This window comes from Cynocephalus volans, chromosome X (genome assembly GCF_027409185.1).
Source record: "Cynocephalus volans isolate mCynVol1 chromosome X, mCynVol1.pri, whole genome shotgun sequence".
NCBI lineage: Eukaryota > Metazoa > Chordata > Mammalia > Dermoptera > Cynocephalidae > Cynocephalus > Cynocephalus volans.
In genome coordinates this window covers 119,697,629-119,710,251 of record NC_084478.1, presented here as the reverse complement: position 1 = coordinate 119,710,251, position 12,623 = coordinate 119,697,629, and the positions used below count along the sequence as shown (strand labels likewise).

Here is a 12,623-nt window from a genome sequence, read left to right as displayed (position 1 = left end):
TGGCAGGTTAACTAGCTATTTCCTTTGACACGGAAAAGAATGAGAGATTCTGAGAGTATGAGCTACAGAAACAAGATGTTTCTTGGAAGACACACCTAAGGGTATGATGAATCCGAAATGGGCTTTGGGGGTGGGGGCACTTGGAAGTGCTAAACACCAACTTTTCCTAATTCATATTTTTGCCTTGGGTTTGCAAGAAATCAATCAAAAAAGCATCAAGAGACTTCTAGAAACAATGGAAAAAGGAAAAGTGTGTTGTAATTCACCCACCCATGTGTCTCTCTAGAGTGGCTTTTGCAGCAGAAATCTGCAAATGATTCTTTTGAAGTCAAGTATTTATTCTTGTTCCAGCTCTTTGCTAGCCCATGGAGTTATAAGAAGCTCAGAATCAGATACTTGTATGCATATAATATATATTACAGACATGCCCACATATATTTTCTTCTTTATGGCCAACAGCTGTTCTTACAAATTCTTCTCACGTTAGCTGTTTCTCCGGTTTTCCTTAAAATAGGGCATTCCAAGCCCCACATTCAGTTTGCAGTGATGAATAGCATGCATCAACATAGGAAAGTAGCAATGTGGCTCCCCAAGAGTGGGTAAAGGACAGGGCCAGAGAGAATAATCGGGAAGCCTTCCTGTCCGGACAGTGACTAAGGGAGCAATGTAGAGATGAGCTAGAATGCATCAAGTATGACCCCCAGCCTTCCTCTAGGTGGCATCATTTCTCATCCAGATCTGCTTTTTATTACCCCTAAGGATTCGTGATAGTGACAGAATTAACCTTTCTCAGGGAGTTCAAGTGAAGGAAAGGATACAGAGTCTTCTGTTTCATTTCAGCAGGAGTCTTTGTTTTCTCTGCAAGAGGCCCCCTGGGCTCTTTTTGCTTGTGAACTCTTCTCTTTTGCTTATGGTATAAACAGTAGCTCGACCCATCTCCCAGGGTTGTGGACTATCTTGGTTGGTCTTTGCTTTTGTTCAGATATGAAAAATTCCAAAACCGGCCTGGGGCTGCAGGGATTCAGCATCCTGTCTCCAGGAGTAAGGCTGTACAAATCTGTTAGCTCGAGCTGTTGACTTCATTCTCTCTCTTAAAACTTTGGGACTTTTTCTCTTAAAAGTTTTGAAAGACAGGTCAGGCATTAGACTTTTCTTAGCAAAGCCATTTTTGTTTTAAGGCCCTGTTAAGTTCCAATATTATTAGATATCCTTTGTCTTAAAACATGACACTAATAAGTGCTCCTGGGCCCTCTCTTGTTTAGTAGTGCTAGATGCTATGAGGAGACAAAAGAAAGTCTTGTGCTATCAGACCATGGGGATGAATTAGAACTGTGAGCTAAAGACTCTACATATGTAGGAATTTGGAAAAGACAGAGAACTTTTTAAGCTTTACTTGTATGGGAAGGCTTCCTTGAACGCCTCCAGTCTGAGGATAAGGCTGAAGAGGCAAGAGTGACTCTCACCAAATTCCGCCTAATTCCAAGGAATGTGCATTCGTCCACAACAGCATCCCCTGTGTGCACCATCAGCCTTCAAGGACTAAGTGGGGTGAGAGCAACAAGAATCTCATGGGCTTGAGGTTCAGACATCTCCAAGAGATTCCACGTGTGCCTGAGATACTGATGCCTTCTGCCCTTGGGGTGGCCACAGCTCCCTGGCAGGGTTGCTTTCTTACTCATTTATCCCAGGGTTAGTATATGTTATCTGCATCTGTTATGTGATGAAAACTGTTGGAAGACACTATTCTAGATGTATCCCTCTTCTTTGAGAGCATTGGTAACACATGGTCTCAATGCTTTGTTTTCCTCTCTGTAGTCCCAGGCAGACTGTAGGCTCTGCTAAGTTAAACACTGTCTTTCTCATTCACTGTTACAGTCATCCCTTAATGACAAAGATATATGTTCTGAGAAATTCATCGTTAGGCAATTTCATCGTGTGAACATCATACAGTGTACTTACACAAACCTAGATGGTATAGCCTACTGCATGCCTATGCTATATGGTAAAGCCGTCATAATCTTATGGGACCACTGTCGTATATGCAGTTCATCGTTGATTGAAACATTATGCAGCACGTGACTGTATATCTCCACTGCCTGCCACCATGCCTGACACATAGTTAGTGCTCAGAAAATACTTCATGAATGAATAAATGAAAAAATGAATGAGAAAATCTAGGCCTTTAAGGATGAGTAAAACTTGGATAACCTAGAAGGGTTAAGCATTTGCAGGGGAGATGAAAAACATGAATAGGGTCAGATATGGTCATGGTGTGTGCCAGGCACAATTTGGTGAGAAGTGGAGGGACCCAGAACTGTACATGTTTTGAGGCAGTGGAAATTTACGAGGCCCCATCATGCCTATTTATCACAATTCTGGATGAATAAAGAGCCACCAAAACATTATTACCCAAGAACAAAGTCAAAATTAAACAAACTGATGGTAGTGGACACAACTGGTCTTGATTTCTCTCTTAGTATCCAATTTCAAGTAAAGCTCTGTCTACCCTGCATGGGAACTTCTCAAATGGTCTGGAGCCTGATTCCAATAATTGCTAAATGTTCCCATATCATCTTCCAGCTCAGAAGCCCTCCCTGAAACCCCTGGCACCCCTAAAGCAAAGGATGCTGTGCCATCTCTCATGATGTAGGGGTGAGGGGAGGTGAACCCTGTTGTTTTCTTTCTCCTAATGTTACAGGCATTGCTTTCCACATGTAGAAAAGGATCCGAGTGGCTATTTCCTAGTCAAAACTCATCTCAGGTGCCACATCCTCAGGCAAGTCTGCCCTGAGCTCTTGGAGGTTCAGTTAAATGTCTCTCCTCTGGTTCCTACAGCACCATATGCTTATTGTTAATAATGAAATACCCACAGCCTACATTATTGAACATTTAATATGTTCCTGGTGCTATGCTAAGTGCTTTATGCAATCCTTGCCACAAAATCCTATGATAAGCACTGTTATCTCCATTTTATAGATGAGCAAACTGGAGCACAGAGAAATCTAGTGACTTTGCTCAAGATAACACAGCTGGTAGGTAGCCAAGCCAGAACCAAAAGGCAGGTCTGTCTGAGGCTGTCGCTGCTGTTCTTAAGCACTATGCTCTTCTACTTACCTCTAGCAGCGCCTTTACCACACCTTGTTGTAATGGTCTTGGTAGTGTCTGCCTTTCCTCTGCCCCACTAGAATGTTAACCCCACCACGGCAGGAACCAAGTGACCAAGTCTCACTTGGATCCCTAGCACCTAGACGTTTGAGTTGAAAAAACATTCTAAATGGAGAAAAACGTGGTAGATAGCATATTTTTGTATCCATATGCTATCTGTCCTAAGTGAATCATTGTGCAGTATATGCATGCACTGAAACAACACACTGTACCCCACAAATATGTATAAGTAAATATTAAAATTAAAAATAAATAAATAAACGAAGAAAACAAAAACCCTGAGTGTCCACCAGGTGGTGCTGTGGGAGTCTAAGAGAAAAGTGCCGGCAGGGACTCTTTCCCACTCCTTTCCCACAGAATACCGCACGTATCTTCATTGTTTTCTTTCCTTCCCCAGAGAAGACTGAATAGGTGGGAAAAACATTTTCAAGATAACGTTTAGGTAGGAATTGACACAAGTTTGACAATTTCATTTATGACCTAATGACTTGGCCCAAAAGGGAAGGTTGACCGTACTCCACCTTTTTACATTCATGCACTTCTTTCAAAGATCTCAAAGTAGTTTTCAGATCCTTGTCACAATTAAAAAGCCAGAAATAAAATCTGAATTGCCCAAAGCATTGAAGGAAGCCATGCCGTGGAGTGGAAAGGTTTCCTGATTGGGAGGCAGGCGGAGACTTGGATTCTGGTGGCTCGCCATTAACTAATGGGGGACTTCAGGCAAATCTCTTCTCCTCTCTAGACTTCAGTATCCTCAGCTGTAATATAAGGGAGTTAGATGAGACTTCCAACTCAGAAACGTTTTTCCCCCTGTTATTCTGTATACAAAGGACATTAGACAGCAGCATTTTATCAGCACCGCACTCTACCGAGTGAGCCACGGGCCGGCCTAGACAGCAGCATTTTAGCGTGGTAGTAAAGATCACGGACCCTGGTTCAAGTTTCAGCTTGGCCATGTATGAGCTACATGACTTTGGGCAAGTTACTTAACCTCTCTGGGCCTCAGTTTCATAGCCTGTATAATGGGAATGATATTGCACCTACCTCACAGGGATGTTGTTAAGGATTAAGTGAGATAATGCATGTAAAATGCTTAACAGTGCTCAGCACATAAATGTTCACTAAAAGCTATTATCACATAGAGCTGACTCACATTTTAGCAGCTTTCTGGAGTTTGGATTTACGTTTAGTAGTCATCAAAATTGGGGGAGGTTTTAAGTAATAAACCACAAACTTACTTCCGTAAGTATAAGGGTAAATGCATTCCATGGGTATAAAACAAGGCTAAGTATGCGACTGAAGCAGAGAGCTGCAAAAGTAACCACAAACGATTAGAATCCTCATACATTGTTCGTGGGAATGTAAAAAGATACAACCACTTTGGGAAAAGGCTGGAAGTTTCTTATAAAACTAAATTATATCTTTCCTATGACCCAGCATTTCCACTCCTAGGTACCTACCCAAGAAAAAGGAAAACACATGTCCACAGAAGAATTTGTATGAGAACATTCACAACAGCTTTATTTTCACTAGCCAGAAACTGCAAACAGCCCAAGTGTGCATCAGTAGGAGAATGGCTAAACTGTGGTGTAGTCACACAATGGTGTACTACTCAGCAAAAAAAAGGAACAAACTGCTGATATTTGAAACGGTATGGATGATTCTCCAAAACAGGCTGAGTAGAAGAAGTCTTATTCACAGTGGTTCATCCTATATTATTCCATTTATATGAAGTTCAATAACAGATAAAACTAATCGATGATGGAAAAAAATCAAAACACTGGTTGCCTCTGGGGATGTAGGGAGGGGATTGCCTAAGAAGGGACAAGGGAAAACTTTCTTGAGTGGTGGTAATGGTCTATATCTTAGTAGGGGTTACATTTGTCAAAACTCAGAAAATGTACAATTAATGTTAATGTATTTCATTGTATGTATATTTTACCTCAATAGGACAAAAGAATAATAAGCAAATACTAATGGCTTCGACTTCCAAAAAAAAAAAGAAAAAAGACAATGGATAGATAGATGGATAGGTGAGGAATGGATAAAACCAGTACAGGAAAATACTAGTGGTAAAATCTAGGTGGTAACAAGGTATTCACTGGAACTTTAAGTATATTTGAAATTTTACATAATATATATATATATATTTTTTTTTTTTTGGAAAAAAGTAACTGCAAAATTTCACATTCTCTACAGAGGGAAACTTTTTCAAACTTGGAAAGCTGCATTAGAGGAAGGCAGACCTGAGACCTAGGTAAATATTTCCTGAGCACCTACTATGTGCCAGGCAGGCACTGCACCAGGCAAGGTGAGGGATAGAAAGACTACAGCACCTGCCCTTAGAAGGACTGTAGGGGCCATCTGACAAGTACATCCATCACTGTTATCCTGCCCTGTTGGATTGCTGAGGAGAGTGAGATTTCATCTAGTTGAGAAAATGTCTGGCATTGAAGACATTTTGGGTAGTTATTACTGCAAGTATGGTTGGAAGGCATCTTCAAGCCAGAGCACAGAGTCCTGAAGGCCACACTAAGGTTATCATTTGGCAGTCCAGCAAACCCACTGAAGAATTTTGAGACAAACAGTGACATCCCTAGGAAGTTACTAGGAGAAAAGGGCAGCTGCAATAGATACCATTGCTTTAGGAGGGCTGTTAGGCAAGGGAGCTTTTCATGCACCTGTAATGAGCACCAGGAGCAGGTGGAAGCATCCATAAGGAGAAGGGGGGTTCAGAATGACCCAGGACAGCCCTGAAGTGCAAGGAGATGAGATCCTGGCTTGATACTCTGGGAAATGGGAATATATATATAGTCTGTGCCCCTCTCCTACTTCTTTTCCCCATGATGTTATGGCTCTGTAAGGCCATACTAGTTGTTTCCAGCCAGCATCTGTTCTGATTGTTAGTCCATTCTGATTGGTCAGTGCTCAAGACATACTGCTGTTAAATAGTGTTGCTATCACCTCAGCCCACCTCATAGGGTTGTTGTAAGGTTTATTAAGATAATGTATGTGATATGCCTGACACATGCTAGGCACTCAATAAATGAGATCCTGGACCATGTTTGGTGCTCCAGTATGGGGCTTGGATATAGGGCAATCAAAACACAAGCCCATGAAGATTCCCAAGAAGTCTTTAAGGTAGGCACTTGAAGTCCTTGAGGCCCATTTCAGCACATAGATATTGTGGTCTTTGTCAAACCCCAGTTACTCCCAAATACTGTACCTATTCCCATGAAACAACTGAGAAGCCCCAGGTGGATCTTTCTTTTTCAAACAAGGCCTCGGACTCTAGTGCTTAGAGCTTGGGGTCAAGAGTCACAATTCTCAACAAACCAGAATTCTGGCTGGCCTTCCTGCCCACTGCTCACCCTGTTCCATGTCCTGGTGCTCCCTGTTTGTCCCTAATTCACAAAGAAATGGCTGTGAGAGTTACAAAGGCACAAACTGTTCACTGATGTGACTTGCTCACCGATGTGTCTGTAGGACCTAGCACAGTGCCTTGCACAAAGTAACATGCAATAAATATTTGTTGAATGAATGATTCTTTCTCAGTTTGTAGTTGGTGCTTCATGAAGCCTTCTTTCCTCCCCCTCTTTCAGAGCCCATTCTGGCTCTGGCCAGCCTCCTGGACTCCAGCAGTGCTTACCATCTGTGCCTGTCCATTGGCAACTAGCCAAACTCAGTTCCATTCAACCAACTTCCATGGAGCTGCACTATTGGCAGGAAGTACTCACAGTCTCAAGGAATGGCGAAAGCATTTCCTAGTCCATGGCGCCTCTATTGTACTCTAAAAAATAACCTTGGCATGGAACAGAACCTTTTCTAGGACTTTTTGAAAGTCTAAATACATGATTATAAATCACTTCTCTTTGTCAACACATTGATTATCATTCAGAAAATAAGTGAATTCTAGATGATAAGTAGACAGATGATTATTCGACAGGTATGGGGCAGGTGTGGAAGGGTGGGGAGGAATGAAAACCAAACCTTGTTTGATGGATTTGCAGTTTTATTAAGTGTGGTGGGGAAAGGCGTTGGCATCTCAGCCATTCAGAGCTGGCTTGGGACTGGGATTTAGAAAAATGCCCAGCAGTCCCTGGTGTGAAAAGAAAGCCATAATCACCCCCGCATACACCTGTTGTTTTTTTCTGAGGGTTGGGCCTTTTTAAATTTGATGACTATTCTCCATGTCTATTTTCACCCTCTTCTACACATCTACCACTCCCACACCAGTCTTCTGTAAATTAGTAATTCACTTTCTCTCTGGTAATAATTTCTTTTAGTGGAATTAGAAGTACCCTTGTATGTGTTCATTAAAACATTATTTTTAATAGCAAAACCTGGAAATAACAGAAATCTTGCAATAAAGACAAATTTAAATAAATTATGGTAGATCCATAATCTGGAATACTGTGTAGACAATAAAATGATGATATAGAAAAATAGTAAATATGTTGTTAAGTGAAAAAGACCAACCGCAAAATAATGAGTGTGTGTGTACGTGTGTGTGTGTGTGTGTGTGTGTGTGTGTGTGTGTGTGGCACATGTGTGCACTATTGGTAATTTTTTTGGATGCTTTCCTGTGTTTTCCAAGTTTTATTCACTGTATGCTGCAATATGAGTTAGGGTGAAGAATCTGAGAGCACAAACAGGGGTGTCAAGCAAGGTTTCCTTCAGTCAGTGAATTTTGAGGAAGGTGAAAGGCACAGAGCATTGGAGAAGAACTCCAGGACTATGCTGTTTTTCAAGTTCAAAGGAGAGAAGGTGGGGTCTATTGGTGGTGAGGACCTAAGGTCCACCAAAGAAGACTGAACTACATTAATGAAACACTGAGGAGTGACTCTGGGTTTCTGAATATAGAGGCGAATTGATGGAAGTGGTGTTGGAAAATATTCTAGCTATAGCATTGTTGATTGGGTTGTAGGCAAGGAGATCTGCCAGGGGACTCTCAGTTTGCATATTTGACCTGAAGTAAGGAGAGCTTGGATTAAGCCTGCGGCAATAAAACCAGAAAGGAAGCAGCGGATGGATCTGAGAGACATACCAAGAAAGAATCAGAGCTAGAGATTCAAATTTGGCTAAATATATGCAAGCTGGTTGGTGAAACTATGTAAGGAGACACTTTCCAAGGAAATGGGTGTTAAAAGAGAATAGCTGAGGACTGAGTCTTCGGGGATTCCAACAGTTAATGGGAAGAGGAAAAAAGAGGAGCCAGCAGAGACAGAGAAAGATTGGGTCAGAGAGATAAGAAATTTGAGAATGCAATGCCATGAGAGCCAAGGGTAGGACAGTTACAGGAAAGAGTGGGTGGTTGATGGTATCAAATTCATCCTTGAGGTCAAAGATGCAAACTGAGCAGAGACCCTTGAATTTGGCTGGGAGGTCACTGGTGAACTTAACAGAGAACAGTTTTGGCAGAAAGCACTGGACTCTAGAAGATTCCAGAGGAGGGAGAGGAGGGGAAATGGAGGTAGCTGATGGACACCGCCCATTTGACAAGAGTAATGTGTTAGGACTGAGAAAAACAAAGTCAAACTTTATAATTCTCTCCTGCTATGTAACCATTCTGAACCTCAGTTTCCCTTTCTGAAAATGGGAATAATCCTACTAGCTCAAAAGGCTGTTGAAAAGTAGAAGTTTAAATGATTATTCTCCCCCACCAAAACCCCTACCTATTTCTGGCCATGTTTTAACAGATAAGAGGAGTCCTTTAGCTCAACAGTCATATCCCTAGGTTGGTACTGCTTTGGAAATTCCCTAGCTGTGTACTCTGGCATTCATCATGCCAAGTCATTTTAACAATTCTTCTCTGAGCCCCTCTGAGGTGAGAACACTGAGGCAGGGTGATCAGTGGTCAGGGTCATGTGGAATGTCTCTGAGGCCTGTGTAGAGGCTGTGAAGCAAGGCCTCAGGTTTGAGATCCGGGATACAGTTTGGTGCCAACCTCACCTCAACAGACAGAAGGCTGCAACACCTGAGAAGAATAGTGAGCTGAAGGGTGGCTGGGCAGAGGCACCAGAAAACCTTCCTTTTTCAACCCGTGGCGTCTACAGATTGAATGGCCCTGGGACAGAATGGTCTTGAACAGGTTGGTTTTCAAAGTGTGCATAAGGGCATATACATGTTCCTTTCTTCCCTTCTATTCTCATTTGCCTTCAATATATGAGGGTACTTCAAAAAGTTCCTGGAAAACTAGAATGGAAAGATAAGAATTTTTCCAGGAACTTTTTGAAGTACACTTGTACAACCAGACCTGACCAGCACTACCTCATTTTTTTTTTTTTTTTTTTTTTACCTCATGGTCTATAAATCAACCTTTTTCCTTTGTGAAGCCCAGCCTGCTTCCAGTTTAACATATTCTGGATTGATTTTTGTCTCAGTGGCTTGTTTTCCCCTAAAAGAAGATACCCTCTGAGAAAAAATGGCTGCTCCAGAAGCCATCAGGGCCTAGACCTGTAACCAGGCCCTGGGGAAGCAAGCACAGAGCTGTTTGCTCGCCTAGCTGGGAGTGAGGTGAGCAGATTTTCTAGAAAGGGCACTTTTCAGATCCTGAGACATCTAGACAGTGTAGTCAAAGGGCCTTTTTAATATCCCAGCTCCTCTTAATGGAAGAACTTGGTCTCATTTCCAGGAAGCTGGCTTACCCAAAGGAAACAGGGCACATCATGGATGGCACACTCACATGCTAAGATGTGTGGGCCCCTCAAAAATTGTGACACAAGACCGGAGCAGGGGTACCTTCAAGGAGGTTGGTATATTATCACAAACCATTTTAAACCCGGGAGTCTTACTCTGCATTGGCCTTCTAGCAAGTGCCGGACCACGCAGTCACCAAATTTGGCCTGAGCATCTTCTGAATAAGACGCTCTCCTCCGACCGGGGATGGGGGTGGGAGAAAGGATTGAGGACTAGAAAGATAGGCCAGGGACCTTGTCTATGGAAGTAACCGCCATAAGATGTGGAAGAGGCACGTTTAGGGGGAGCTGCCGGGAGGCAGAAGGTGTCTGTGAGTGCACTTGAGTGCCCCAGGCAGGGCCTGCCTTGGGGGACCAGATGCTTATTTGGGCCAAGCCGGGCCTGCGGGGCACGTGGCCAGAACTTGGAAAGAATTCTCTTCCGCAGCCCAGGGTCCAGGCCTGGCCCCAGCGAGCTGCCCTGCCAGCCTCTGCTGCCTGGGGCCGTGCACATTCCGAGCCCCCGCCCCCTCCGCCCCTCCCCCGGCCTCGCCCCCTCCCTTGTCCCTTTCTCCTCTCCCCCCCCCACCAGCTGTCTCCTTTCCCCGGAGCAGCGAGACAGCCGGAGCCTGGGAAGAGGCGGCCTCGGGCCGGAGGGGGCGTGGTGGGGACGGGGAGGAGGGGCGGGGGTGAGGGGATAAGGAGGCCGGCGGCCGGCGCCCCCAGCCACTGCGCGCCCGCCCGAGAGTTGGGTGCCTCCGTCGTCGTCGTCGTTGCGGTCGCCGCGCCCGGCCCGCCCGCTCGCTCGCTCGCCCTCGCGCGGGGGAAAGGTCAGCAGCGTCCTGGAGCCCCCGTGTCACTCCCCGACAGCCATGAACTGCAGCGAGAGCCAGCGGCTGCGAACCCTCCTGAGCCGTCTGCTGCTCGAGCTGCACCATCGGGGCAACGCCAGCGGCCTGGGCGCCGGCCCCGGCCCCAGTATGGGCATGGGGGTCGTGCCTGACCCTTTCGTGGGCCGCGAGGTGACCAGCGCCAAGGGCGACGACGCCTATCTCTACATCCTGCTCATCATGATCTTCTACGCCTGCCTGGCCGGAGGCCTCATCCTGGCCTACACCCGCTCCCGCAAGCTCGTCGAGGCCAAGGACGAGCTGTCCCAGGCCTGCGCTGAGCACGAATGGGCCCCTGGAGGCGCCCTGGCCACCGACGCCGAGACTGCCGCCGGCTCCCCGGCCGAGGGCCGCCGCCAGCTCGCCCCCGGGGGGCTGCCTGCTCTTGCCCAGGGCGCCGAGCGGGTCTAGAGCCACAGCCTCAGTTTGCTGGCTCGCGCCCTCCTCGTCTCGCTTATCCTTGGGCGCGGCTCCCGCCCTTTCCTCCCCTTCCTGGGTTCGCCTCACCTGAGGCCCAGACAATGATGAGAGGCCAGGAGACATTGTCTGGAAGGCCCTGGAAGGAGAAGCCCCACCCTTCTGGCCAGTTTCTCCCTCTTCTCCACCTCCCCCACCCCCCGCCTCCACCCCGACCCCGCAAATCCAACTGCACTAAACTGCCTCTGCTCTCTTGTCTTCAGACAGCCCTGACAACACGCTCCAGCCCTCTGGGAACTGAATCCAACACGTCCAACACTTGGCATTGAACGGAAGCACTGAAGTCTATCAGAACGCTGGGCCGTCTAGCTGGCAGCTGCTCCAGGGGCAGCCAGGGACTGCTCACTCTGCAGAGCCAACGGGCTCGCCATCAGTGCCAGGCCGGCTGCAGCAGCTCCAGCTTCCTGTTGCCTTAGGGACAGAGACAAAGAAAATGAAGAGACCTCAGACATCTTTTCCCTCCCTCTCCACTTCAGCAGGGAGCTAGCGGGACACTAGGACTAGTCTGTGGGATATGGACTTAATGCGGACTGAAGGGGGAGGCGGTCTATTTGGGGAGGAGAACATCTATGAATGACCCTAACTGTACGGTTTTCTTATCTCCCCAGTTGTCATCCCAAAGGTAACTTGCCTGATTTTTAGTAGCTTTGCCATCTTCTGCCCTAGGGAACGAACTATTACTGGGTGTATCACCCCAATACTTCTAAATGCCTCTCCTGCATTGATTCAGTTGTTATTGAAGTGTCTGCTTCATCCATGGGACATGAGGCTCAGATGGCGCCTGCTCTGTAACCCTGGGGAATGTCAGAGGCAGGTAATAAAGACCGTTTAAACAATAACCTAAGACTCTTCTCTCAAAGATCCCAGCCTCGAGACCCCCTGCCATATAGAGAAGAAATTCTTGCTTTTGGAAATGATGTTTGGATTTGAGGGTTGAGTTGTTGTAAAGTCTATATATCTATAAGAGGATACTTCAAAAAGTTCATGGAAGCATTAATATTACCTTTAATTCTATTTTTCCATGAATTTTTTGAAGTACCCTCATATCCAGTTTCAATACAATAGGTGTGATTGTGAGTGAAGGAAGCCGTTTGTTATATGGCTAACCGGCTTGTTTTTTTCAAGTGTTTCAAAAGATAGACCTGCTTCCCCCTCCTTTTTTCTTAATTCTGAAGCACTTTCAAATATCACAATGCTAAATAAGGATTTCCTACTTTCCTTTTGCAGTTTTTCAGGCTGCGCTTAAAAAAAAAAAAAAGCTCTCAGGCCCATCAGTATTAGCCATTATCAAAGGTAATTTTTAAAAGCCACCTTCATAACTCTCGCAGAAAAGTGGCTTATTAAATAAGAAGAAAGCCACCAAATAGTGTAAATCTGAAGTCAAAGAGAAGATGCTTAAACTAAGCAATCTTTA

The 12,623-nt window shown here is 45.3% G+C and overlaps 1 protein-coding gene across 1 annotated transcript; it reads left to right on the top strand.

Annotated features, from left to right (window-relative positions):
• Positions 1 to 10,714: 10,714 nt before the first annotated feature.
• KCNE5 (potassium voltage-gated channel subfamily E regulatory subunit 5) lies at positions 10,715 to 11,143 on the top strand. The gene has a single exon (XM_063083014.1). It carries the CDS (start codon positions 10,715 to 10,717, stop codon positions 11,141 to 11,143), a length of 429 nt encoding a protein of 142 aa, XP_062939084.1.
• Positions 11,144 to 12,623: the final 1,480 nt, after the last annotated feature.

Coding starts and splice junctions, on each gene's coding strand:
- KCNE5 (XM_063083014.1), top strand. CDS start 10,715: ATGAACTGCAGCGAGAGCCAGCGGCTGCGAACCCTCCTGAGCCGTCTG.